Source organism: Arachis stenosperma, chromosome 8 (genome assembly GCF_014773155.1).
Source record: "Arachis stenosperma cultivar V10309 chromosome 8, arast.V10309.gnm1.PFL2, whole genome shotgun sequence".
NCBI classification, from domain to species: domain Eukaryota; kingdom Viridiplantae; phylum Streptophyta; class Magnoliopsida; order Fabales; family Fabaceae; genus Arachis; species Arachis stenosperma.
The window spans coordinates 42,380,529-42,407,857 of record NC_080384.1 but is presented as its reverse complement, the minus strand read 5'-3'; the positions used below and the strand labels follow the sequence as shown (position 1 = coordinate 42,407,857).

The window sequence follows — 27,329 nt, the reverse complement described above, 5'->3', positions numbered from 1 at the left end:
CAAAGCTTTACGCTTAATACATTGTTTTCGATGTCACTTTACTTTCTTAATTGCTGGTGCAAAATTTACAGCCTACAAACTAACCGGCAAGTGCACCGGGTCGTACCAAGTAGTACCTCAAGTGAATGAGGGTCGATCCCACGAGGATTGATGGACTAAGCAACAATGGTTAAGTGATTTACTTAGTTAGGCTAACAGAAAATAGTGGTTGAGTGTTCAAAGGCATTAACAGTAAATTCAAAATAGTAGAAAGCAAGCAGTAAATTGGTATGAATAACATATGGAGAAAACAGTTAAGGCTTCAGAGTTATCTATTTTCCGGATTGACTTTTCTTACTAACTATTTTAATCATGCAAGATTCAATTCATGGCAAACTATATATGACTAAGCCCTAATTCCTTAGACCTTCTTAGTCTACTCTAACTTTCATCAACCGCCAATTTCTTGGTCACTTAATTCCAATTAGAGAGTGGAGATTAATTCTAGTTTATATGCCACACAAATCCTAATTACCCAAATATAAGAGGATTATATGTCACGTATCCCGTTAAGTCCAGATAATTAGAAATTTAGGAGAATATGTTTTCAAGCTGTTGTTCAAGTAAAGAGCTTTTCCAAGCTAGACAAGAACTCAATTAGAAATAGGGTCATACTTCCGTTCCACCCAAATTCATAAGATAAAGAACGAAAATAATTATTGAAATATAAATTAGTACATGAATTAAAATAGAAAAATAGTAGTATCAATCCATACAATAGACAGAGCTCCTAACCTTAACAGTGGAGGTTTAGTTGCTCATGGTTCAGAGAGAAAATTAGGATTCAGGTAAACTGTAAAGTGCAGAATGAGGTAGGAGAGAAGAGATAGCGCCCGAAGAGCTGATTCTTTTTCCTTTTATATTTAATCCTAATTAATGTAAAATATATTTTCTAAAAAAAAATATCTTTTCCTAATTATAAATAAAATAAAATTAAATCAAAATTCATTAAACTTTCTGCGCATCCTTGTACGAGGGATCATTGGATTCGTTCAGGTCCACGCTGAACTTGGAAATCCTCAAGTTCAGCATGGATGAGGTGAAATTCTTCCTTTGGAGCTTTGGATCCACACTGAACTTGGAAATTCTCAAGTTCAGCGTAGAATGGTTAGTACGCGTTCCTGGGAGCTTTCAAGTTCCACGCTGAACTTTGCAGGGGTCAAGTTCAACGTGGAGGAGGCCGAAGTTTCTGGAGAAGAAGTATACACTATTATATATTGTTGGAAAGCCCTGGAAGTTAGCTTTCCAATGCCACTAGAATCACATCAATTGGATCTCTGTAACTTAAGTTATTTCTATTTGAGTGCAAGGAGGTCAGGATTGACAGCATCATTCGCTTTCTCCCTTTTCTGCTACAAAACTCCGTCAAATCCCTCCGGATGCTACCTGAAATAAATAAAATTGTGCGCAACTCAAAATAGTATCCATAGTGGCTAAAAGATACTTAAATTTTGATTTAACTTAGCAATTCAAGTGCAAATTCACAAGGAAAAGATAGATAAGATGCTCACACATCAATTGCCTCATATACTATTTTTACCATCTTTATCAATTAAATACCATCTTTTCTAACTACTTACTACCTTTTAAAAATCTTTTTTCATCTCCAAGTTACCACCATTTCCTAACTTCATCATATTACTAGGCATACTAACAAGATCTAAGGCCAAATGAATGAAACTAGAGGTTTAGAAGTTCAAATTTGAGCTTTAAAACACAAAATGACTTTTCTGAAAACAGGAGAGTCACGCATACGTGTGGACATGCAAACGGATCATTACGCGTACACATCCCCTATATACGCGTATGCATGAGCGCCTAATAGAAGCGCACAGATGCGCATGGGAGTTTCGCGTACGCAAGCACCCAATGTCATGCGTACGCAAGCACCCCATGTCATGCGTACGCAAGCACCCCATATCACGAGTACGCGTGGGCCACACATACGCGTGGACATGCATCCTGGCCCACTACGCGTATGCATATGCTTTTCGCGTACGCATGGGGAGGAGGCAGTGGCGCCAGTCCGCAAATGGGGTGTATGCGTGCGCAAAATTTCCATGCCACGCATAGGCGTGGGCCACGCATACGCGTGGGCGCACGTTTTTCCAAAAATTTACCTTAGTTTGAAAAACTGCAGAATTCCCAACTTTTAATCCCAACTTCCGACGCGCATAACTTTTTCGTTTTAAATCATTTTTCTTTCGTTCTTTGAATGGCATAAACTTCACAGACCTAGTTTTCATACAAAACAAATTTAAAATCATTTGTGGGTCTGGAAGCCAAGTTATAGCTCGCCAAAGTTCGGCTAAAAACTAATTTTTCACAAACCTCAAACCTCAAATTTTTACCAAAATAAGATTCTCATTCATAACTCCAGGGTTTTACACAACATTACACAACCCAATTTACCTTCTCCACATTCTCATTCTTTCCACAACATTCAATTCATCATTCCACTACTCAAAACTAATCAATCCATATCCAAAGCAATCATGAGATATCAAAGAATCAACAATAACAATTTCATATCCATAATGTCACTAAATCACCATCAACCACAAGCAATAGTTATCATTTCCTTTCTCACACTCATTCAACATCTTCCATAAGTTTTACTAAACATTAAGCAGAATCATACATCCAACCTATCCTATAGTCATCTAGCCTAAGATTTCATAAAACATTATATATTATATTCGTGAAACCTAAACCATACCTTGGCCGATTCTCTGCTCAACCCGGAACACTTCTAATTTCACTTTTCCTCTAGCTCCTAAGACCTCAACACCTCACCAATATATCTTTCAGCAATAGCTCTACTTCCAAACTTTCCAAAATCTCAATCAAGCTCCAATATTCATATATACCTTGCCTAACACACATAATATGCACCCATACATACAAACTCAATATCTATTCACAACAACTCAAGTAATTAACTTAGGGTTGAGAATCTTACCATACTCAAGGATAAAAAAGGCAAGACTAAGCTTTTCCTTCAAGCTAATTGGATCCTATAACATCAAAGAACTCAAAATCTCAACACTTTCACCCAATAATTTCGAAATCAAGGGCTGGGAAGACAAGCAAGAAAACGTGACTTACCTCTTATACAACCTTGTGGGATTTGTAGAATTCGACGCCGTAATCACGTGACCGCAAACGGTGTGGCGACCAGAGCTCCGGATAAAAAGTTACAAGGATTTGAAGATCAAGCTTGGTTTTTTTTGGAAGAGTGTTCTTCTCTTTCATAGCTGAGCTTCAGCGTGTTTTGCTGAAGGAGAGATGAGAGATGGCTGTTTTAAATGTGTTTAGGCTGAGTTGGGTTAGACCGTGGGCCCATTTTGGACTCGGTTCAACCGACTTGATCTATTTGGCCGAATTTTGGGTCAAATTTTTTAAAGTTAGTGTGAAAATTCTCGTTTTAATTTTTTCTATCATATTAAATCATAAAATCTCATTTTCTAATTTTCTAGATTAAATATAAATTTATGGGTTAATTATATATTAATTAACCAGGTTTTACAATAGTAGTCCCTGAAGCATTTTCCGTTTATCAGAACCTTGAAACGACGTCGTTTTGAACAAAAAAGAAAAAAGAAAAAAGAAGGGCCTAGAAAACGTCGTCGTTTTATATTTTAAAAAAATAACAATCTCCTTCTTCTTCTTCTTCAACTCTGTTCTTCTTCTTCTTCTTTTTCAACAGATCACAAAAATAAAAACCAACAATACAAAATATCAAAAAAAATAATATTAATAAGAAAAGATCAATCAACTTAAATAGCAATCATCAATCAACCTAAACAGTAACGAGCAAAAAAATAGCAACAATAAAAAAAAGAATAATTACAGAACAGAAAATAACTAAAATTAATCATTGTTGTTATATTAAAACAGGATCAGCAACAACAGTCACCCAAAACATTAAAGAACAATGATTGAATAACTAAAAAAATTAAAGAAAAAAAATCAGCCTGGCTAAGAGAGAACCGTGCCAGAGGAGAGAAGAGAGAGACCGAACGGAGATGGAGGCTGGCGAGCGGCGGCGACAACGAAACAGAGGTCGGCGAGAGGCGGCGATAATGAAGGTTGAGGAGAGAATTCTATTGAGTGTGAGAGTATGGTTGGAAAGGGGGAAGACATCATATTAGAAAGGAGAAGGGAAACAAAAATGATCTCAGATTGATTGAGGAAGCAGAAGAGGAAGGAAAAAAAAAGGGCTTTAAATTGGAGAAGCATAAAGGAAAGAAAAAGGGTTGAAGAAGAGAAAGGGAACGGGTTGGAGATAGAGAAGGGGAAGGGAAAGGTTGGGGAGGGAAAGGGGTTGGGAATGGGAATGGAGAAGGGAACAGATTGGGGGGTGGGGAGGTGTGTATGCTAAGTTTTTTTTTTTTTTTGAATTGGGGGGATTTTTTTTGTTTCAAAACGATGTCGTTTCAAAATTTCGATGAATGAAAAATGCTTGAAGAATTACTATAAGTCTTGGAGAACAATTTTAGAGATAAATTTGAATAATTATTAATTTTAGGAATCATTTTAAGATTCGAATGCAACTTCAAGAATTATTTTGAGATTTATCTCATTTTTTTATATCTAAGATATAATGTATTTGAGATGTGTGTTTAAGTTGGTTTAGGACACTATTGTTTACATATATGTTAATACACTTCGAATTACATATTCTCGTTAATATTATATTTAAATAAAAAAAATTCTAAATTATTGCATGCTATATTGCTATGTGAAGTGCCATTATTTGGAATTGACGTTTATGCTTTCATCAGTATTTTTAAGTGGTCCCGTGGAATCTCGTGCGTAATTGCACTTTTTGGAATTTTGCATGTTCTTGCAATTTCTCACTGCCAACGGGATAGGGAAAATAAAGAATTTAGAAATCTCTCCACCACAAGATTCGGAATACAAGTGTCCCACCGTCTCCTTTTTAATTTCTTGTAAATCACCACTTTGTAGATCCTTTGATTCCTTTCACCCCTCTACGGATCAAGAACTGTTAAATCACCATTATGTTAGTATATATAATATATAATATTATTGTCCTGCAACAAAATTCAAAGATCCTATTCAAGTGCCGTAGCCACCGTTCCAAGCCAAGAATCATATGCTATACTAATCATTATTTATGGGCAGCCTCTGCAAACTGTTCCAAGCTAGATATTTTCTTTTCATTTCCTTTTAAATTTTGTATATATTTAATGGTGGATTCTATGGTGTAGAAAGGAAATTGTTTCTACATGTGTAGAATGATAGGTGTCAATGTATTAGTAGTTTATGTTGATGGTTCTTGGATGGGAAAGAATTAATTAGAATATACAATTGTTGATTCATTGGACCCACAAAAAAAAAAGAGTGTGTGTGACATTATATCTGTGTCATAGAGACAACTTATTAGGTTTTTTTATTTTAATAAATTAAATAAATATTTTATTTATTAAAATAAATAATTTAAAAAATTATTATCATATAGACGAGATATATGTATTTATAAATATAAAAATATTTTATAAAATAATAAAAATATTAATAATTTAAATTAGACCAAACTCTTAAAAATAGAACATTTCAATTAATATGGAAGGTGGACGATCTTAACCGTACTACTTCCATCCACCGGCGTTTTTTATTAGAATTTACACTAAATCAATTCAAATAATAATAAAGCGGAATTCGAATCCCCAACACTTGCTTAAGCAAACTAGTGAGCTAACCACTAGACCAAGTTCATTAATTAGTTAGTTAAAACTGCCTATTTCTTCTATTATTTTCAAACTGCTCATCTTTTCTATTATTTGAAATTGCTTATCTTTCTTATTATTTGAAATATTCTATTTTTAAGAGTTTGATTTAATTTAAATTATTAATATTTTTTATTATTTTCAAAAATTATATTTTTATATTTACAAATACACATATCATGTTTACGGTAAGGAGATATATGAAAATTAAAAAAATACACATATCTCGATATGGATAAAATTATCTCGTTTACAGTATAAACAAGATAAGAGATGCTGATGTATTTTCCTAATAATTTTTAAAATTATTTATTTCAGAAAATAAAACATTTATTTAATTTATTAAAATAAAAATTTTCCACATATTATTTGATTTATTGTTAATAAATATGTGTATCACTAATCAAATTAGAATTAAGTCCATTAGATGAAAAAAAATTTGAAAAAAAAAATATTTTTGAATATTAACCAAAATATTTTTCATGGAATTTAAAAAAGAAAAAGATCTGGAGACTAACTTACTTTCACTCTTAAAATTATTACTATTAAAAACGAAAGAATGTATAATTTAAGTAATAGGTAATTACTATTCATTTGCCGTGGTTAACAAATTTAATTTGTTTTTATAATTATATGTCCTAAATATATTACTGGTTATTTTTATATTTTTAATATTTTACATGTTTTAATTTATAAATTGAATTGATAATTTACTATAATTAAAGGTATCCCATTTTTTTAGAGGAAAATATTTAACTTTGAACAAAAGGCTAAATTAAAAAGATATAAAATATTTTAGACAAAAATAAAATATTTTTTCAATTGTAATTGAATGAATCGAAAACATTAAGGACATTAAGGACATTAAGGACAAAAGTATATTTTATCCTATTATTAAATATTTAAAAATAAATAACAATTTACAATTGAAAAAATATTGTTTTGGTCCATAATATTTGAACTAAGTTCTAATTTTATTCTTAATGTTTAAAATATTTTATTTTATCTAAAACATTTTATATCGTTCTAATTTAGTCTTTTGTTCAAAGTTAAATATTTTCTTCTAAAAAAATGGGATACCTTTAATAATAGTAAATTATCAATTCAATTTATAAATTAAAACATGTAAAATATTAAAAATATAAAAATAATTAGTAATATATTTAGGACATATAATTATAAAAACAAATTAAATTTGTTAACCACAGTAAATGAATAGTAATTACCTATTACTTAAATTATATATTCTTTCGTTTTTAATAGTAATAATTTTAAGAGTGAAAGTAAGTTAGTCTCCAAATCTTTTTCTTTTTTAAATTCTATGAAAAATATTTTGGTTAATATTAAAAAAGATATTTTTTTTTTCAAAATTTTTTTCATCTAATGGACTTAATTCTAATTTAATTAGTGATATACATATTTATTAACAATAAATCAAATAATATGTGAGAATTTTTTATTTTAATAAATTAAATAAATATTTTATTTTCTGAAATAAATAATTTTAAAAATTATTAGGAAAATACATCAGCATCTCTTATCTTGTTTATACTGTAAACGAGATAATTTTATCCGTATCGAGATATGTGTATTTTTTCAATTTTCATATATTTCCTTACTGTAAACGAGATATATGTATTTATAAATATAAAAATATAATTTTTGAAAATAATAAAAATTATTAATAATTTAAATTAAATCAAACTCTTAAAAATAGAATATTTCAAATAATAAGAAAGATAAGCAGTTTTAAAATAATAGAAGAAATAGGCAGTTTTAACTAACTAATTAATGAACTTGGTCTAGTGGTTAGCTCACTAGTTTGCTTAAGCAAGTGTTGGAGATTCGAATTCCGCCTTGTTATTATTTGAATTGATTTAGTGTAAATTCTAATAAAAAACGCCGGTGGATGGAAGTAGTACGGTTAAGATCGTCCACCTTCCATATTAATTGAAATGTTCTATTTTTAAGAGTTTGGTCTAATTTAAATTATTAATATTTTTATTATTTTTATAAAATATATTTTTATATTTATAAATACATATATCTCGTCTACACGGTAATAATTTTTTAAATTATTTATTTTAATAAATAAAATATTTATTTAATTTATTAAAATAAAAAAAACCTAATAAGTTGTCTCTATAACACATATATAATGTTACACACTCTCTTTTTTTTTTGTGGGTCCAATAAATCAATAATTGTGTACTCTAATTAATTCTTCCCCATCCAAGAGCCATCAACATAAACTACTAATGCATTGACACCTATCATTCTACACATGTAGAAACAATTTCCTTTCTACACCATAGAATCCACCATATTTAATAGATTGAAAATATTAAAAGCTCATTGTTCAGTAAAAACACTTTTTTTTTTTAAATAATCTCTTACCAAGTATTTTTAGGGTATATGGTGTATATGGGAGTTATGACTTATGAGCCAAAGGAAATGAAAGACTTTAGAAAAGAGAAGACAACGTGAAGATATGACTTAAAGAAGGTTGGTTTGATAAAATTTTTTAATTTTTTAAAATAGTTTATTAAAATTAGTTTTCTAAAAATAATTTTAAAATTATAATACTTATTGTTCATACCCTGGCCCAATACCGAAGGCCCAGGTCCAACTAAAAGGCCTAATCTAAGGGATTAGAGCCTAGCTAAGTGCCGACCTTCACATAAGAAGTCGGTATCAACCACGACTTGGTCTGAAGAGGTCGGATGTGAGATTAGCTGGCAGATATACACTCATTCAAATGGGTAACCGCCCCTAAAATCTCTCTAACCGCCTCATAAAGCCATATCTTAACCTCCCCAAGATAATAGGGACGGTTACCACCCTAAAGATACGGCACTACACCAACGGTGGTTATTGGCTCACCATTATAAATACACTGACACCCCTCAGGTATCTCTAAGTCCAATACTCTCTAGACCTGCTCACGCTCTTGCTAACTTAGGCATCGGAGTGTCTTTGCAGGTACCACCCCCCATTCACACGCGAGCACAAGTCGGACGGAGCCTCCCGAGTTGCGAACCTACCTGGAGTCCTCCACTATTATACACTTGGGCCGCCGAACGCCATCCATTGGACTAATCTCCGGTTACCTACCGTAACATTGGCGCCGTTGCCGGGGATCCGCGAGATCATCCCTCGATGGCAGAAAGATCCCATGAAGAAGGCCATGTCGAAACGGATTCTGAGCAAGAAAATCTAGACATGGGCAATGACAATGAAGACACAGCCCAACATCAAGACAATGATCAACATAGAGAGGGTACCTCCGGAGTAAAGAATCCGAAGGTAAATTCCTCAGATGGGCGTGAATCAGAAAAAGGCGGACCAGCTCACGTAGCTGAACTAATAGGATTGGTTCATAGCCGCCTAGAGCAATTGGAACAAGAGCGGGAGAAACAAAAGGAAACCGAAAGGTACCTTAAAGAGGAGATGGAGCGGCGAAAAGAGTTAGAAAGAAAACTCTTACAGCTAGAATCCTCCCTCAAGAACTCCCGCGACGAAGGCGAAGATCAACTCCCGGGCGGAGAAGATCCCTTCAGCGAGGACATAATGAGGGCAAAAGTTCCAAGGAACTTCAAAAGCCCTGATATGGACCTCTATGATGGAACTACGGATCCAAAGCATCACCTTAGCAACTTCAAAAGTCGGATGTATCTAGCTGATGCCTCCGACGCTACGAGATGCAAGGCTTTCCCGACCACTTTATCGAAAGCAGTGATGAAGTGGTTCGATAGCCTTCCCCCAAGATCCATCACTAGTTTTGAAGACCTCTCAAGGAAATTCTTGATGAGGTTCTCAATCCAAAAAGATAAGGTAAAACATGCACCCAGCCTCCTGGGAATAAAGCAGGAGGTCGGAGAGTCTTTACGAGCCTACATGGAAAGGTTCAATAAGGCATGTTTAGAGATCCAAGACCTGCCCACAGAGGCAGTAATAATGGGGTTAGTCAATGGACTCAGAGAAGGTCCCTTCTCACAGTCCATATCTAAAAGACACCCCGTCTCTCTAAGTGATGTACAAGAAAGGGCCGAAAAGTACATCAACATGGAAGAGAATGCAAAGCTAAGAGACCTGAGTTCACGACCTGGACCCACTTCCTCCTCTAGGGAGAGAGAAAGGGAAGTCAAAAAGAAGGAAGAACTCGGTCTCGAGAGGCCCAGGAAGTATCACTCTTATACTCCTCTAAAGACTTCTATAGTGGACGTATACAGAGAGATTTGCAACACCGAAAGGCTGCCACCCCCAAGACCTATTAAAAATAAAAAAGGGGGAAGTCGCAGCGAGTATTGCGAGTACCATAAAATATATGGTCACTCCACCAACGACTGTTACGACCTCAAAAATGTGATAGAAAAGCTGGCTAGAGAAGGTCGGCTTGACAGATATCTCATGGAGAGGTCGGACACCCATGGAAAGAGAAAGCGAGACGATATGGACAGGAGAGATCCTCCACCACAAACCCCTGAGAGACACATCCACATGATCTCAGGAGGATTTGCGGGAGGTGGAATCACCAAATCTTCTCACAAAAGACATCTCAAAAGAGTCTATCAGGTCGGGGATGAGACGCCCGACCTCCCCACTATCTCATTCACAAAAGAAGATGGGCAATGGATAATCCCCGGGCATGATGATCCCGTGGTGATAACTATGATCCTAGCCAACGCCCATCTCCACAGAACCCTAGTAGACCAAGGAAGCTCGGCGGACATCCTTTTCAAGCTCGCCTTCGACAAGCTAGGGTTAGATGAAAAAGAGTTGAGAGCTTACCCCGACACCCTATATGGGTTAGGGGATACGCCAATAAGACCACTGGGATTTTTGCCCCTTCACACAACTTTCGGAAAAGGGGAAAAATCGAGGACTTTGAGCATAGATTTTATAGTCATCGATGAAGGGTCAGCCTACAATGCCTTAATTGGCAGGACTACCCTTAATCGACTCGGAGCAGTGGTATCAACTCCTCACCTCTGCATGAAATTCCCGACTCCAGGAGGAATAGCAACGGTGAGAGGAGATCAAAAATTGGCAAGGAAGTGCTATAACGAAAGCCTAAATCTGAGAGGAAAGGGCAAAGAAGTCCACACCATAGAGCTGGGCGGCACAAGGACCAGAGAAGAGCTACGACCCCAGCCGGGTGGAAAAACCGAGGAGATACAAGTCGGTGAGGAGGAAGGAAAAAACACTTACATAGGAGCCAACCTAGGGGAAACCCTGAAACAAAGGTTGGGTGAACTCCTAAGAGCTAATTCCGACCTCTTCGCCTGGAAGGCTTCCGACATGCCAGGGATTGATCCCGAGCTCATGTCTCACAGGCTCTCGGTTTACCCAGGGTCCCGACCTGTACAACAAAGAAGACGCAAGCTCGGCCCAGAACGAGCCTCAATAGTAGAAGAACAAGTACAGGCGCTCCTGGAAGCCGGCTTTATTAGGGAGGTCAAATACCCAACATGGCTAGCCAATGTAGTGCTAGTCAAAAAACAAAATGGTAAATGGAGAATGTGCGTCGACTATACCGACCTGAATAAGGCATGTCCTAAGGACCCTTATCCTCTACCGAGTATTGATACCCTGGTGGACTCCAGCTCGGGGTACCAATACCTATCATTCATGGATGCCTACTCGGGATATAACCAAATCCCGATGCATGAACCCGATCAGGAGAAAACATCGTTCATCACACCAAAAGCCAACTATTGCTACGTGGTCATGCCATTCGGACTGAAGAATGCAGGAGCCACGTACCAAAGGCTGATGAACAAAGTGTTTTCCCCCCATTTAGGGAGCTTAATGGAGGTATACGTCGACGACATGTTGGTAAAAACCAAGCAAGAAGTCGACCTCTTAACCGACCTCTCACAAGTCTTCAACACTATAAGGTTGCATGGGATGAGACTAAATCCCGTAAAGTGCGCCTTCGCAGTAGAAGCAGGGAAATTTCTAGGCTTTATGCTAACACAAAGAGGGATTGAGGCCAATCCCGACAAATGCAGAGCCATCCTAGAAATGAAAAGTCCGACTTGTTTGAGAGAGGTTCAACAGCTTAATGGCCGACTTGCAGCCCTCTCCAGGTTTTTGGCAGGATCGGCACTAAAATTCCTTCCATTATTCTCCTTATTAAGGAAGGGATGCCAGTTTGAATGGACTCCGGAATGCGAGGAGGCGTTCCAAGAGTTCAAAAAAATCTTAAGCCAACCTCCTATATTAACTCGACCACTACCGGGGAAAGACCTCGTCCTATACCTATCCGTGGCAAACAGGGCTGTCTCATCAGCCCTGGTCAGAGAAGATGAGGTCGGTCAACACCCGGTCTACTTTACCAGTAAGGTTCTACAAGGTCCTGAGCTAAGGTACCACAAACTAGAGAAGTTTGCTTACTCCTTAGTGATAGCCTCACGAAGGCTACGACCTTACTTTCAGGCTCATACAGTAAGAGTCCGTACAAACCAACCCATGAAGCAAATCCTCCAAAAGACGGATGTTGCAGGGAGAATGGTTCAATGGGCGATAGAGCTTTCCGAATTCGATCTGAGATATGAAACTCGGACAGCAATCAAAGCCCAATGCCTCGCCGACTTCATTGCGGAATATGCAGGAGAACAAGAGGAAAAACCGGCTACATGGGAACTCTATGTAGACGGATCCTCCAACAAAACAGGAAGCGGCGCAGGTATAATATTGGTAGATGGAAAAGGAACCCAGATAGAGGTCTCCTTAAAATTTGAATTTCCGGCTTCAAACAATCAGGCAGAATATGAAGCCTTGATTGCCGGATTAAAGTTAGCAGAAGAAGTTGGCGCTACAAAGGTGATGATCTACAGCGACTCACAAGTGGTGACTTCCCAAATAAGTGGTGAATATCAGGCGAAGGATCCCAATATGAAGAAATACTTGGAAAAAACTTTGGAGCACCTTGGGCACTTTGCGGAAACCGAGGTTAAGCACATAACTCGGGATCTGAATAGCAGAGCTGACGCCCTATCCAAGTTAGCAAGTACCAAACCCGGAGGGAACAATAGAAGCCTGATCCAAGAAACCCTCCAAGAACCCTCGGTTTCAAAAACAGAGGATCAACAAGAGGTACTTGGGGTAGTCGGCCTAAACCTCGGATGGATGAATCCCTTAGTCGAATACCTGAAATTCGACATCCTCCCCAAAGAGGAGAAAGAGGCTAAAAAGATCCGAAGGGAAGCACAACATTATACTTTGGTGAGAAATGTCCTTTACAGAAGAGGGATATCAACGCCATTGCTGAAGTGCGTACCGACCTCAAGAACCACCGAGGTGTTGGAGGAAGTACATAGTGGGATCTGCGGAAACCATCTCGGAGCAAGGTCGCTGGCCAGGAAAGTAATTCGAGCAGGATTCTATTGGCCGACCTTGCAGAAAGAAGCAACAGACTTTGTGAAAAAATGCCAGCCATGCCAGATGCATGCAAATTTCCACGTGGCTCCCCCAGAAGAGCTCATCAGTATAACTTCCCCCTGGCCTTTCGCAAAATGGGGAATGGATTTGTTAGGTCCTTTTCCCCAAGCACCAGGACAAGTCAAATACTTAATCGTGGGAATAGATTACTTCACAAAATGGATAGAAGCAGAACCACTAGCCACTATCACTGCTCAAAGAAGTCGCAGGTTCCTCTACAAAAATATTATCACAAGGTATGGAATACCTTATTCCATCACCACAGACAATGGAACCCAATTCACCGATTCCACCTTTAGAAATCTGGTAGCCAGTATGAAAATCAAGCATCAATTCACCTCGGTGGAACACCCACAAGCCAATGGGCAAGCCGAGGCAGCTAACAAAGTCATACTGGCAGGATTGAAGAAGAGATTACAGGAAGCAAAGGGAGCTTGGGCTGAAGAGCTCCCTCAAGTATTGTGGGCTTATAGGACGACCCCCCAATCCGCCACAGGGGAAACACCCTTCCGACTAGTTTATGGCGTAGAAGCCATGATTCCTATAGAAATCAGTGAGCAAAGCCCAAGGGTAATTCTCCATGATGAGGTCGGAAACATACAGGGGCACAAAGAGGAGCTCGACTTGCTCCCCGAAGTCCGAGAAGATGCCCAGATAAGAGAAGCAGCATTAAAGCAAAGGATGACTACCAGATACAACAAGAAAGTCATTCGAAGAACATTTGCCCTAGATGACTTGGTCCTAATCAGAAACGACATTGGAGTCAACAAATCAGGAGATGGAAAGCTCGCCGCAAATTGGAAAGGACCATACAAAATCAAGGAAGTGTTGGGAAAAGGTTATTATAAAATAACCGACCTGGATGGCACTGAGTTACCAAGGTCGTGGCATGCTTGTAATTTAAAAAGGTACTATAGTTAAAAGCGAACTTTACTCCCTGATGTACTCTTTTCCCAACTTCATGATTTTTTCCCAAAAGGGTTTTTTCTGGAGAAGGGTTTTTAACGAGGCATCATAATAGAGGCTAAGGGAAAATATACTGTCAAGACCCTTAGTAGCAAAAAGGTACCTTCCCGATTAATAAAGATCTTTTTTCATTCATAATATCTCTTATAATATCCTCCTTTATTTTTCTAAGTCTTTCTACGAAACGCGCCGACTTAAGCTCGACAAAGCGTGAAAATCCCATGAACCGACCTAGATGGTCGTCAGGATAAAACGACGAGGTACAAGTCGGTGTAAAGAGGTTATATAAGTCGATCGTAAAAAACTCGGGAACCAACCCGACTCATAAGTCGGAAAGTGATCCCGAGTAGGGAAACTTGGAAAACTTTGATCCACAGATCGGAGTATAACACCGAGTAGAAGAAAAACGCATCGCAAAAATAACCTAAGTCATAAAAACTCACTAAAGCAAAGTCGAGTATAAAGGATAACAAAAGAGATATGACAACCTGAAAAATTTAAAGCTTGCATACAAGCCTTTCCACGAAAAAGGCTCGAGAAAATAATACAAGCTAGCAAAAAGTTTTTTCGAAAAGATCAAACATATTTCAAAATAGAAAAGCATGTGCACGCGCAAAGTAACTTAAACCCTTATCCAAAAAAGGGCACCTACTTCGATTAGAAAACCCTTATCCAAAAAGGGCATTTATTTTGTTTAAAACCCTTATCCAAAAAAGGGCAACAAACAGAATATTTTGTTTACGGCCTTGAAAGGCCAGAAGCAAATTGTTCACAACCACCAGCAAATAAATAGAAGTTTAAAAAAGGGGGGACCCACAGGCCGGGCCCCCATATAGCCACAAAAATAAAAAAGTCATTTCTTGGACGGAGTAGAGGAATCACCACCACCAGGAAGAACACCACCAGGACCGGGAGGAGGAGCCAAAGAGGAAGTCGGAGCAAGGGTTGAAGAACTCGGTGGATCTGCGGAATAAGGAGGAGACTCTATAATCCTCTGCCCCCGAGTCTTTAGGTCTGACTCGGAAAGGACCTCGGGAGCAGGAGGATCAACGATGGCGCCATCAATCACCACTTTGTCAGGATGTAATGGAGAAAGATCCAAGTCGGGGGCTATAACCCTGACCTGCTCCAGGAAAATTCTCCAAGACTCCTCGGCGGCATCGGCGATAGAGTCCTCCAAGTCAGCATAGGCATTCCGAGAGTTCAACAAATCCTTCTTCACCTCCACCATATCTTTAAATAGGCTTTGGTAACTCTGGGCTGCCTTCCTTAGATTTACCTCCATAGTACATTGGGCTCGCAGCTGGCTCTCCTTCTCCCGGAGGTCATCTCTCTCTCCTTCCTCAACTTATCCCTCTCCTCCTTCAACTCCTTTTGATGTTTTTCAAATAAAAGAAGCCTCTCCTCTAGCTCCTCAACCTTTGAGGAAATCCCCAAGGAGCTGAGAGGAGTCTTCTCAAACATGTCCAAAAGTTTGCCACAAACTCCCGCCGCCCTAAAACTTTCTTCGGCCAGAGTGGCAAGGTGTTTCCGAACAGAAACATCATCCATATTTATGAGAGGATAGATGTTCTTTCGGACGAATGCAAAAGCATCCGCCTTAACCCCACCTTCCCAAGAAGGGCCAGACTCTGAAGTCTTGCGCTTCTTCTTCTCTGGCTCGGAAAGTAGTGGGGCAGAAGGGAGTGGTCGAGCCAAACTTGAGGAGGAAGAGATGATAAGAGGTTGAGAGGGAGTACCCACATTTCTAGGAGGAGGAGAGACGACTGCCTTGGAACCCCCGGACCTGGCCCGGGACTTTGCCTTGGCTTCCTGCACCCGCTGGTAGGACTCTTGAGCATTTTTCTTTGCCATATCTACAAAAGGAACAACCAAGTTACAAGTCGGTAAAATACAAGTCGGCAAAATGCAACTCGGAAACAAGAAATGCATGCACTACCTATGCAAAATTCAACAAAGACCGACGTCCCCTGGAGGATTTTCCTCGTATCCAAGTATGGGGCCCTCCCCCATGCTTCTCGGAAAAATCCCACAATAGCCGCCTCCACCTCGTCTAGGTCATCTAGACCAATCTTTTCACAAGGGGTGGCCGGCAGCCAATAAAGGGGAAAGCGAGGGGAGGAATGCTCGTCCAGAAAAAAGGGGTGGTGACCCTCTACGGCTTGAACCTTGAAGAAGAAATTTTTGAAGTCGTGGAAAGATTCGTCAAAAAGGGTGAAAATCCTCCGACCTTGAATGGCTCGGAAGGATACCCATTGTTGTTTGTTGTTTAGCCCACTAAAGGGCTTAGTCATATGGAAAAGATAAAAGAAGATTCTCAAGGAAGTCGGGAAGTCCAGAGCGTGGCTTATAAACTGGTAAATCTTCAAAAAACCCCATGAATTGGGGTGGAGATGAGTAGGGGCAACCTTACAGTGGTGCAAAACGGATATCTCGAAATCAGAGAAAGGAAGAAAAACACCCAAACGGGTGATCATACATTCATACATGAAGAAAAAATGAGGGGCCGCCTCATTAGCTCTCCCAAAACAGACCCGGTCTTCAGGACCCGGGATTATCAGTTCATATTTGGGCTCGTCCTCGTCCGAAGTACAGAGCCTATGATGAGTACGAAGGTGGGTGATGAACTCAGCGTCAACCAACGGTTCCTCCCCAAGGACCGTGTCATCAACCCACTGAGAAAGAATGTCTACAGAAGCCATTTTTTATATAAAGAAGAAAGTGGCAGAAAACCTACAAAAAGGAAAAAGAAAAAGAAAATAAAAAAAAAACGGCCACTAAAGAAGAGAGATTCGAAACTAGAATCTACAGGTCAACCTATCTACTCGCAAAACAAAACATGCAAACATAAAGCATGGCATGGAAAAAGCAAAACTAACCTTTATCCGAAAATGGAGGTTGGAGAAGAACAGAAGTCTTCGAACGCAAGGATGCAGTACGAACAAGATAAGGAGAAAGTTTGAAAGATTGCAGAAACGGAAAATGGAAAGAGAGGGAAAGTATTTATAAAAAAGGCTAAGGGGCATAATGGTAAAAAGCGAGGCAGTCATTAATGAGACTGCACCGTTACCAAAGCCCTCAATCCCTAAATGATCCCTCAACGGACACGACGCTTGAATTGACGTAACTGTCAGAAATCAAAGGTCGCGAAAATCACGTCGGTTTCCAAGATCCGTATTCTCTCAAACAAATCGACTACGCACCCGAGTTGAATACTTGAACCCAAACTTTAAAGAAAATTTGGGCTCAAGTAGGGGCACTGTTCATACCCTGGCCCAATACCGAAGGCCCAGGTCCAACTAAAAGGCCTAATCTAAGGGATTAGAGCCTAGCTAAGTGCCGACCTTCACATAAGAAGTCGGTATCAACCACGACTTGGTCTGAAGAGGTCGGATGTGAGATTAGCTGGCAGATATACACTCATTCAAATGGGTAACCGCCCCTAAAATCTCTCTAACCGCCTCATAAAGCCATATCTTAACCTCCCCAAGATAATAGGGACGGTTACCACCCTAAAGATACGGCACTACACCAACGGTGGTTATTGGCTCACCATTATAAATACACTGACACCCCTCAGGTATCTCTAAGTCCAATACTCTCTAGACCTGCTCACGCTCTTGCTAACTTAGGCATCGGAGTGTCTTTGCAGGTACCACCCCCCATTCACACGCGAGCACAAGTCGGACGGAGCCTCCCGAGTTGCGAACCTACCTGGAGTCCTCCACTATTATACACTTGGGCCGCCGAACGCCATCCATTGGACTAATCTCCGGTTACCTACCGTAACACTTATATTTGATAACTAAATTAAAAATAAATTTTAATAAATAAAATAATAATAATTATATTTAAAAAAATAATTTTCAAAATTTAGATAAATTAAAAGAAATATAAATTTAAAAGTAAATAATTTTTAAAATGGAGTGTTTTTAATTTTTAAAACATAAATACTCTAAAAGATTTTACTAAACTAAATTTTATTTTAAAAAAAGGTGAACATCCAAATTAGTTTATAAAAAATTTTATATCAAATATATTTCATTCTTGATGAATTTACTAAGATATAATACTCTTTTGTAGTTCTAATTTCGTTTTTTAGATAATCTTTATGAATTATACGTCAGTTTTTACAGAATATGGTAAAGTAGACACCTATAAAAAAAATATTTTGACGTTCAAATCAGCATCACAATAATATAAAGAGAATAGTAAATTTAAAAAAAAAGTAGCATTTTTCTCTTTTCTAGTTTTGACCTTTGTTATTAACCTATTTTCCCTTATATATTGAACTGAATAATGATACTTTTTTTTGTAGTAATTTTGGTTGTCCAATTTACATGACCTAATTTCGCTCCTGATATTTTGCTACTTACTATTCTGTATATTCGTTAAACTTTACCTTAATTTTGAATAAGTCCATTTTTGCATTATTTGTGTTTTAATTGAGTATAGTGCGGTTGATACTTCATGGTCGAGTTTTAGGGGAGAGTGGCCGAGGTATAATGTCCCGTTCAAGGGCAAAATTTTTGTTCTTGAGTAGTTTTTCGGTCACCTTCACTTAAGATTTTAGTGCATGTTAGACCAATATGTATCTAAATAGTTTTAGAAAAAAATTAGAGCACTAATAAAATTTATTATTTTTTACTAACAGTAGTCAGCAATATTTAAAAGTATCGACTAAAAATATGCTATTAGATTGTTAGATTAAAAGAATTAGACTAATAACTTAAAATACTGATATAAAATAATAAATTTTATTGGTCTTTAAATAACTTTTAAAATTTTATTATAAAATAATTGGTTCTAAAAAATATTGTTACTAAAAAATATCTGTCTGATCGGAATAATTCTCCAAAACTTATAATGAATAAAAGTTTATTAAGGAACGAAAATGTTTAATTTAAAAATCTTTGTTGATTAATTTGAATCCTTATAAAAATTCTGTGGGATCATTTTATATATATATATAAAAAAAAAAAACTGAAAGGCCACGAGTCCACCGGGACCTATATAACGACATGGCAAATGGGTTTAAGGATGGGAAGAGAGAGAGAGAGAGAGAGAGAGAGAGGAGCATACGCGTAAGTGCATAACCATCACCATCCACTAAAGAAGGAAGGGGGGAAGGGAGAATTTCTCGTTCTCTCTCTCTCTCTCTCTCCCTCTCTCTCATTACATCGTTCTTCCCCTTTTCCTTATAACGCCACATTATCTCTCTCTTCAGTTCTCAGTGTACCAGCTTGGCTGCTTCACCCAACAAATAACAATAACAAAACCTTTTTTACCAAAAAAAGAAAAGGAAAGAAAATTCTGCTGCTTGAAAAGAAACCCGAAAAGAAAAAAATAGAGTTGAGTAAGTGATGGGGATTTGATTGATTCACAAGAGGGTGGTAATAGGAATGGAGGTCAATGTTCAAAGATGTTCTTCAATAGGAAGAAGAAGGTGGATTCTGCACGCAAGAACACCTCTGAGCCTCAACTTGCTAAGGAGCTATCTGTTCCTCAACTCTTGGCAATTGGTAATTCAACATTTCCATTTTTTTCAAAATTTAATTTAATTTAAGTTGTTCCACCATCCCCCATCCAATTTGAGTGAGGTTCCCTACTTGTTTGATCTTCAATTTTTGAAAGAAACAAAAATGAGCCCTTGGAACTGAATTTGTGTCTCTAATGAAAACTCAGAAACTTGGCAAAATGAAACTAGAAGTTAGGGTAATTACAATGTAACAAACTATAGACTACAATAGGTATACGTGCAGAATAATTTGGAGGTTTGTTGGAGCCAGTTAAAGGAGGTTTGGACTTGTTACGGATGGTTATAGTGGTTGCTACGGGTTTTGAACATTAGGATCTATAATTGAAGTATACTGTAACATTGTTTTATTTATTTATTTTGGGTTTAGGTGTTGGTGCAACAATTGGTGCTGGTGTATATGTTCTGGTTGGAACAGTTGCTCGTGAGCTTTCCGGTTCGTCACTGGCAATTTCTTTCCTGGTAGCTGGATTCGCGGCTGCTCTTTCGGCTTTTTGCTACGCGGAGCTAGCTAGTCGTTGTCCTTCTGCTGGGAGTGCCTATCACTACACATACATATGTGTTGGGGAAGGGTAACAACATTTCTTTTGATTCTACATATTTATTTCTCTTGTTATTAGCTTGAAAACCTTTTTAATCTAGTCCTTGCTTTGCTTTCCATGGAACTTCTAGTTATGAAATGATATTGACTCAGCTTATTACAAATAGAGATTGAAGTGCTTCTGTTACTTGATTATTTATTTTGATTGAAAGAAAGTTGGAGTAGACGGGGATTTAAGAAGACTCTGAAGGAGTTGATAAGAAGAGATTTAAGCATAAATAGCTTGAGTCTAGACAATACATGATTCATGATAAGGCACAATGGTGTTGTTCGATTCATGTAGCCAACTCACCTGATTGGACAAGGCTTGGTTGTTGTTGTTGTATTCAATTGAGACTTGATGTGCTTTGATGAATAATTGAATAGAAAATATTGTATTCTTTGCAGAGTTGCTTGGTTGATTGGCTGGGCCTTGATATTAGAATATACAATTGGTGGAGCTGCTGTTGCTCGGGGCATAACACCCAATTTGGTATGATGTTCGTTAAACTTTTCTATTTAGGTTCTGTGTTCAGAGTAAAGTTAGGGTTGGGGGGGAGGGGGTGGCGTTTCTTAGGGTTGATTCACCTCTCCTTCAATCTTTCCACTCTTTCTTTTTCAATATGTTTTTTCTTGTTCAATCATTTATTGCTCATTTTATTTGAAATTATTTTTTTATTGTTAGTAATTCAGGGAACAAAACAATTTTGTTGGTATTTGGCTCTAAAATAATCTTATTTTTCTGTGTCCCATTTTCTTTTCTGAAATTCAGAATTCCATTGGATGATCTCCTTGTATATCATGTTCTTATGTAATGTAATAAGTAATGAGATTAAAAGATTATTTGTTTCAAATGTGAGTAAGATTATATATTTATCTTATGCTACTCAATTATTGATAGAAAATAATATTTCTTTGATTAGGCTGCTCTTTTTGGAGGTGAAGACAATCTACCCATCTTTTTATCGCGTCAGCATATTGCTGGGATCGATATTGTTGTGGACCCATGTGCAGCAATTATGATATTTGTTATTACTGCACTCCTGTGTGTTGGGATTAAAGAGGTACTTTTCTTTTTGAATCTTCTCTAATATGTTCTTTGAAATTTCCCAACTTTAGGTTCATGCAACTTGTTGCATGTTTCCCTTGTGCGAATCCGACTATTATTGTGCTTTATTAAATCCATTCAAACGTCCAAATATGTTTTGAGATCCTTTTTATTTGAATGGTTAAAAAATGCAGAGTATAATGGTTCAAAGTATAGTCACATCAGTGAACATGTGTGCTTTGATGTTTGTCATAATTGCTGGTGGTTACCTAGGATTCAAATCTGGATGGCCTGGATATGAAGTTCCTACAGGGTACTATACATCTTTGTTCTGCACTGTCATTTGTATGTTTGTTCTGTTCTCGTTACTGAATACTTGTCTCTTGCTCTTTCTTTAATAGATCTTTTCCATTCGGGATAGATGGAATGCTTGCTGGTTCTGCAACTGTCTTTTTTGCTTATATAGGTTTTGATGCAGTTGCCAGCACGGCCGAAGAGGTATAGATGATGATGTGATGCACCCCTTTTTTTTTCTCCTTGCCTATGAATACGATCCTAAACTTTGTACATAATTGAGGAAATTATTACTTGTTAATGATGTCTTGCTTTGATTAACAGGTGAAAAATCCTCAACGTGATCTGCCACTGGGTATTGGTGGATCATTGTTTCTATGTTGTGGATTGTATATGATGGTCTCGATTGTTATCGTTGGTTTAGTACCTTATTATGCTATTGATCCTGATACCCCAATATCCTCTGCATTTGCTAGCCATGGGATGCAATGGGCAGCGTAAGTGAATAATTAAGTTACCTACAGTGTGTTGGATTCCTCATAAAATTTAGGCAGCCTAATAAATGAAGTGGTTATCTTTTTTCATAATTGTTTTTGCAGTTATATTATAAATGCCGGGGCTTTTACAGCTCTATGTGCATCATTGATGGGTGGGATATTGCCCCAGGTAAATCTACTGGAATCTCTATTTCTCTATTTATGCATTAGAATCTGAAATTCTTTAGTTTATTCTTTCCCCAATGATTGTGCAATTTCGCTTGCTATATTGCATGGTTATAGGGGTTCGTGCCTTGGATGCATGTTCCGGGTAAAGTTTATCATTTTCTAAGCGGTTGAAGATGCATATCAACCATTGAATGTGAATATTAAATTATTCATTCACGTCATTTATTACATTGGTCCTTAAGTATTGAATGCAATATAATCTGTGTTGAACAGTTACGAAATTCTACATCTACTGATACATTGTGTAATTATACATTATTATCTTGTAATGAAATGAGTTTTAGAGGGAGAATTAAATGATAGTTGTAATTAGAATGAAGTAGGTGTTAATTTGGGATTCTTGCAAGTTATTTATAGGCAAAAAGTGCCATTAAGATGCTAGGACAACTTTTAACACCTTGAGGTTAGAGATACCAAAATGTGCACACCTTAGTAAAGAGTTATGAACTTGTTTGCATAAATTTAATGTTTAAATTAACAACTTCATATAAACAACTAAAGTTAAGAAGAGAAGTAAATTAGGACTATAATTGACAATATGTTTTTGAGACTAGATGTATGGAAGCCTTAATAACTTCTACCATTTATCTCAAATATTCAGTTCAATAAGAATTTACTCAATTTGTTCAAGTGGTAGAGTTGCATTATGGATTTGCTTTCCTTCCATTTTCTTTGTTTCGGGATGAAGAGTGTTGTTGGTCACTTTGTTTTCCCCTTTTTTATTATTTTAGAAGGTAACTGATTGGTGCTTGGGTGCCGTGGCACTTTTTCCCACTGTAAAAACCTAGTTTTTTGATAAGCTAATCTTGTAAAACATAAAAGACTCTCACCCGAAGAACCTCTACTTAATAAAATAAAAATAAAGTCAAAAGGTGCTTGCCCCAACCAAGAGGTAGTGCGCCTTAACTCATAACTAGTATTTGGAGGCCTTTCTTAATCCAGCCAATAGCCTACTGCATGCCCTTTGGTGCCTTTAACCTATAATGGATTCTTATAGTCTGGCGGTAATTCCATTACCCTGATATCATCAGTCTTCTATGCTTGAATTTATGCAGTAGTGTAGTCTACTGAATTCATTTATATATTAGGTGTATTTATTTTCATGCTAGCTTCGGCTTTATTCTATGATGATTGCTAGATGTAGGTATCAGTCTTTACCCTGCTTTTATCATAGTCTTGTTTCCAGGAAAACTATTTAATTATTTAGATATGCTTTGTTTAATGCTTCTCAGCCAAGAATCTTGATGGCTATGGCAAGGGATGGGCTGCTACCACCATTTTTTTCGGACATAAATAAGCACAGTCAGGTTCCTGTTAAAAGCACAATTGCTACTGGCCTTATTGCTGCAATTTTGGCATTTTCCATGGAAGTCTCTCAATTGGCAGGGATGGTATGTCTACTTTCACAACAGTCATAATCCATTATTGGATCATATGCTAGGAAATGATTTAAAAAAAACATCTCAATCTGAAAACTTATGCTGTTGTGGTATACAGAATTGATTTTTTTGTTCCATATATTATTTGATGTTGAACACAATTTGACTAGAAGAATGAAAACCATTCAATGAAGCCATTATCTTCCATTTTAATCCAGACAACCTTTCTTCAATTTGTTCTTTTCTTTAATAAAAAAAATTTTTTGGTGCAGTTTTTATTGCTTGTGTGGAATTGTCTAATACCACCATTAATTATTGTATGTAAAGGGATATTAGTTCTTTGTATGGTTGTACTAAACTATATTTGGCTTGTTTTCTTGCAGGTTAGTGTGGGCACACTTCTTGCATTCACCATGGTGGCAATATCGGTGTTGATACTAAGATATATCCCTCCAGATGAGGTTCCTTTGCGCCCTTTTCTCCAACAACCAATTGATTCAGGGACAGGTGGATACATTTGGAGCTGCTTGGAGACAGGTTGGAAAGATAAGGAGGCAGTTGGTACTTCTGGGAACCGAAAACCTTTACTTGTGAAAGAGGATGTATCAATTGAGTATCCCCTTATTCCTAAGCAACTTGCCATTGGCAACTGTGAGTTATGCTTTTCTTCTCTATTATCAATCTCTCTCTCATACATAATGCAAATTTTGCTGCTCAAGATTTGTAATCAATGTTGTTTTTGCCCTTATTCTTTTTGGGTGCAGATTTACACGAGGGTAATAGACGAAAGGTTGTTGGGTGGGTTATAACATTGACATGCTTAGGTATACTTGTCCTCACATATGCTGCTTCGGACTTAACCCTTCTCAGGTTGGTTTACTGGCAGATTTTTAATTCAAATTTCAAGTTTAGAAATCAAAATAGCTTAGCAGCTAATTTTCTGAAATTTTGATGCTAATTGAAGTTTGTATGCATTTGGATTGTGTGGACTTGTCCTCACATATTTCTTGATGTTCTCACTTCTCAGCATTCTGTGTTTGCTTTTACCAGTTCGGTTCGCTTTGGATTGTGTGGGGTTGGTGGCTCTCTTCTTTTGTCTGGTTTAGTCTTCCTAACCTGCATAGATCAAGATGTTGCAAGACACAACTTTGGACACACTGGAGGTATGGCTCAACATTATAATCTTATGATAATAATGTTATGCAGTTATTGTGAGCATGTGTCTTTATCGAATGTGACTAGTTTTCATGCTATTTACTATAACATTAGAAAATTGCAAATTATGAATAGAATAGATTGTCTGTGGTTACTCTAGTATGGATAACACCATGCTTTATGCCGATATTTTTTATATGAAGTTAATTTTTATTGTCCTCCTACTCCCATATCTCCTTTTAGGTTTGGGTATAAAAGATCACTTCTTTTAATCTATTTTCAGGTTTCATCTGCCCACTGGTGCCACTGCTTCCCATAGCTTGCATTCTCATAAATTCTTATCTACTTGTTAATCTTGGGTAAGTATTCGTCAATTCTAATAGGATTTCCCGTTAGCGGCTTTTGAATGACTAGAAATCCAGATTTTCAAGAAAATCTACATTGTTTTCATATTGGTAATGCAGAAAAATCCGACTAGGGGTGTCTATGTGGCAATCGTCAGCTTTTTCCTCTGATATGCCACTATTTCTAAAATTTTTTACCAAAAGGCCACATTTTTCAAATTATTTACTCAGATGCAATTGTTTTGCCACCGTGGAAGGCACTTGCTATTGGATGCGCTTCCTGTTTAGTGTTCTCTACGTGGAAGACACGTTCCGCTTAGGTTTCTCCTAGTCAGCACAAAAAAAATAAGATACAAAGTGTCATTGTGGCAAAATGATGGCTTCTGAATAAATAGTTTGAAAAAAATGTCATTTTTGTAAAAAGTTTTAGAATAGTGGCATAACTTTAGAGAGTAGCATATTGAAAAGAAAAAACCTCTCACTGTTGTCATCGCTGTTGACTTGTTATTATTTTTATTAGTATTACATTATTGGGTAATCTTTTATGTGCTTAAAAAAGAAATGTAAATTCTTCGATTATTCTGCATGCTGAAAATTTCATTATAGCATGCTAGTAATTTGAAAAGTGGCAATATTTATTAAGTGGGGATTTTAATTGCCGCACTCATGTTTAACAATACATCAACTATGCTCTGTCATTCCTTGTTTTAATAACGAAAGTGTGCTTCTACTGAATCTGAACTAAAAACTAAGTAGCAGATGGACAAACAAATAAGTCATGGTCCATTATTTTGATTCATGATCGCTGTTTGTTTCTTCCAGATCTGACACATGGGCACGTGTGTCAATATGGCTCGCAATAGGGCTAGTTGTTTATGTATTCTATGGCAGAACGCACAGCTCCCTCAAAGATGCAGTTTATGTCCCAGCAACGCAAGTGGATGATACTTATCACGATCACACCACCACGTGTCTTGCTTAATAATCCATGTGAAGCTTACTAGAAGCCAAATTGTATAGAAAATGTATAGAAAATGTATCTCAAGATTAATAGATCAGGTCATGGTTTTTTTTTTTGGGTCATATTTTAGGTCATGGTTGGTTTGTTCCTTGTAAAATACCAACATTCAGTTGCTCATTATGATAGGCAAACGTATTTTCATGATTTCATCCCAATATAAAGTTGTTGGGATAGATCCTTAGTAACTACTATTCTAGTAATCTTTTGCCTTGCATGGGGTAATTCCGTAATTTAAATTTCAAAAATGTTATTTGCACACAAAAATCAGGTATTGTGTATAAATATGTATAGTTTAATTTATTTTTAATGTATATTTTGTATTTTAATATATATTATATTTTGGTGGTTGATTCTAATGTAAATCTAGTATAGTTTAAAGTTTTGGTAGTTACTACGGTTGCTTAGCCTAGTAAAAATGTGTGTAATATGTGTACATTTATAATTGGTTCATGTGTATATTTTAAAAAGATCAAATTGACTCCTATTTTACTTTTATTTATTTCCAAATAAATTCAAACTTGCCCATTTTTCTTTTTCTGTTTTTTGAGTTGTTTCATATAATCGTAATTAGCATTATCATGCAACTAGAAATCACATGTTGTGACTTAAATTTTAAAGGTTAGCTTATTACTTAAAAGGTCTGTAAGTTGCCTATTTTGCTAATACTTTCTTCTAGTTCAAATATCAAACGTGTTAAATACTTCCATAAAAAATCTGTATTATAATATAAGGTGTTTTGTACTGCATACTAAAATTTTAGGTCATTTCAATACCATTTGTGGTGCACAAAATTGTTAAAAGATTTGAACTCAATCACTCCAGTGAAGTCCTCAGAGAAATAACAAGACTATTCTCAGTTTTAAATATTGTAAATATTAAGATCACAATGAATAAATATCGTTAAAAATTATTATGAGGTCTCTTCTATTTTTAAAGATTCCTAACTTGAGCTGTTAAGAGCAAGATTTTAAGTTGGCTCAACAGAACCATGGGTTTCTAAACACATTAATTTTGATACATTGACAGTATAAAACATTACG

At 36.8% G+C, this 27,329-nt stretch overlaps 1 protein-coding gene and 1 long non-coding RNA gene across 2 annotated transcripts; one reads left to right on the top strand and one right to left on the bottom strand.

The window, feature by feature from the left end:
• Window positions 1-788: 788 nt before the first annotated feature.
• On the bottom strand, window positions 789-4,360 carry LOC130946988 (uncharacterized). The gene is made up of 4 exons (XR_009072403.1): window positions 3,148-4,360; window positions 3,002-3,056; window positions 2,759-2,914; window positions 789-1,425 (listed from the first exon to the last, which is right to left on the bottom strand). It is a non-coding gene; the product is annotated as an uncharacterized LOC130946988 (long non-coding RNA).
• Window positions 4,361-19,248: 14,888 nt separating this feature from the next.
• On the top strand, window positions 19,249-26,619 carry LOC130944583 (cationic amino acid transporter 2, vacuolar-like). The gene is made up of 14 exons (XM_057872955.1): window positions 19,249-19,729; window positions 20,114-20,315; window positions 20,732-20,816; window positions 21,247-21,387; window positions 21,566-21,684; window positions 21,773-21,869; window positions 21,990-22,162; window positions 22,265-22,331; window positions 23,623-23,781; window positions 24,153-24,420; window positions 24,534-24,639; window positions 24,820-24,932; window positions 25,208-25,283; window positions 26,091-26,619. The coding sequence occupies exons 1-14, from the start codon at window positions 19,630-19,632 to the stop codon at window positions 26,248-26,250; spliced, it is 1,866 nt and encodes a 621-aa protein (XP_057728938.1). The 5' UTR covers window positions 19,249-19,629; the 3' UTR covers window positions 26,251-26,619.
• The last annotated feature ends 710 nt before the right edge of the window (window positions 26,620-27,329 follow it).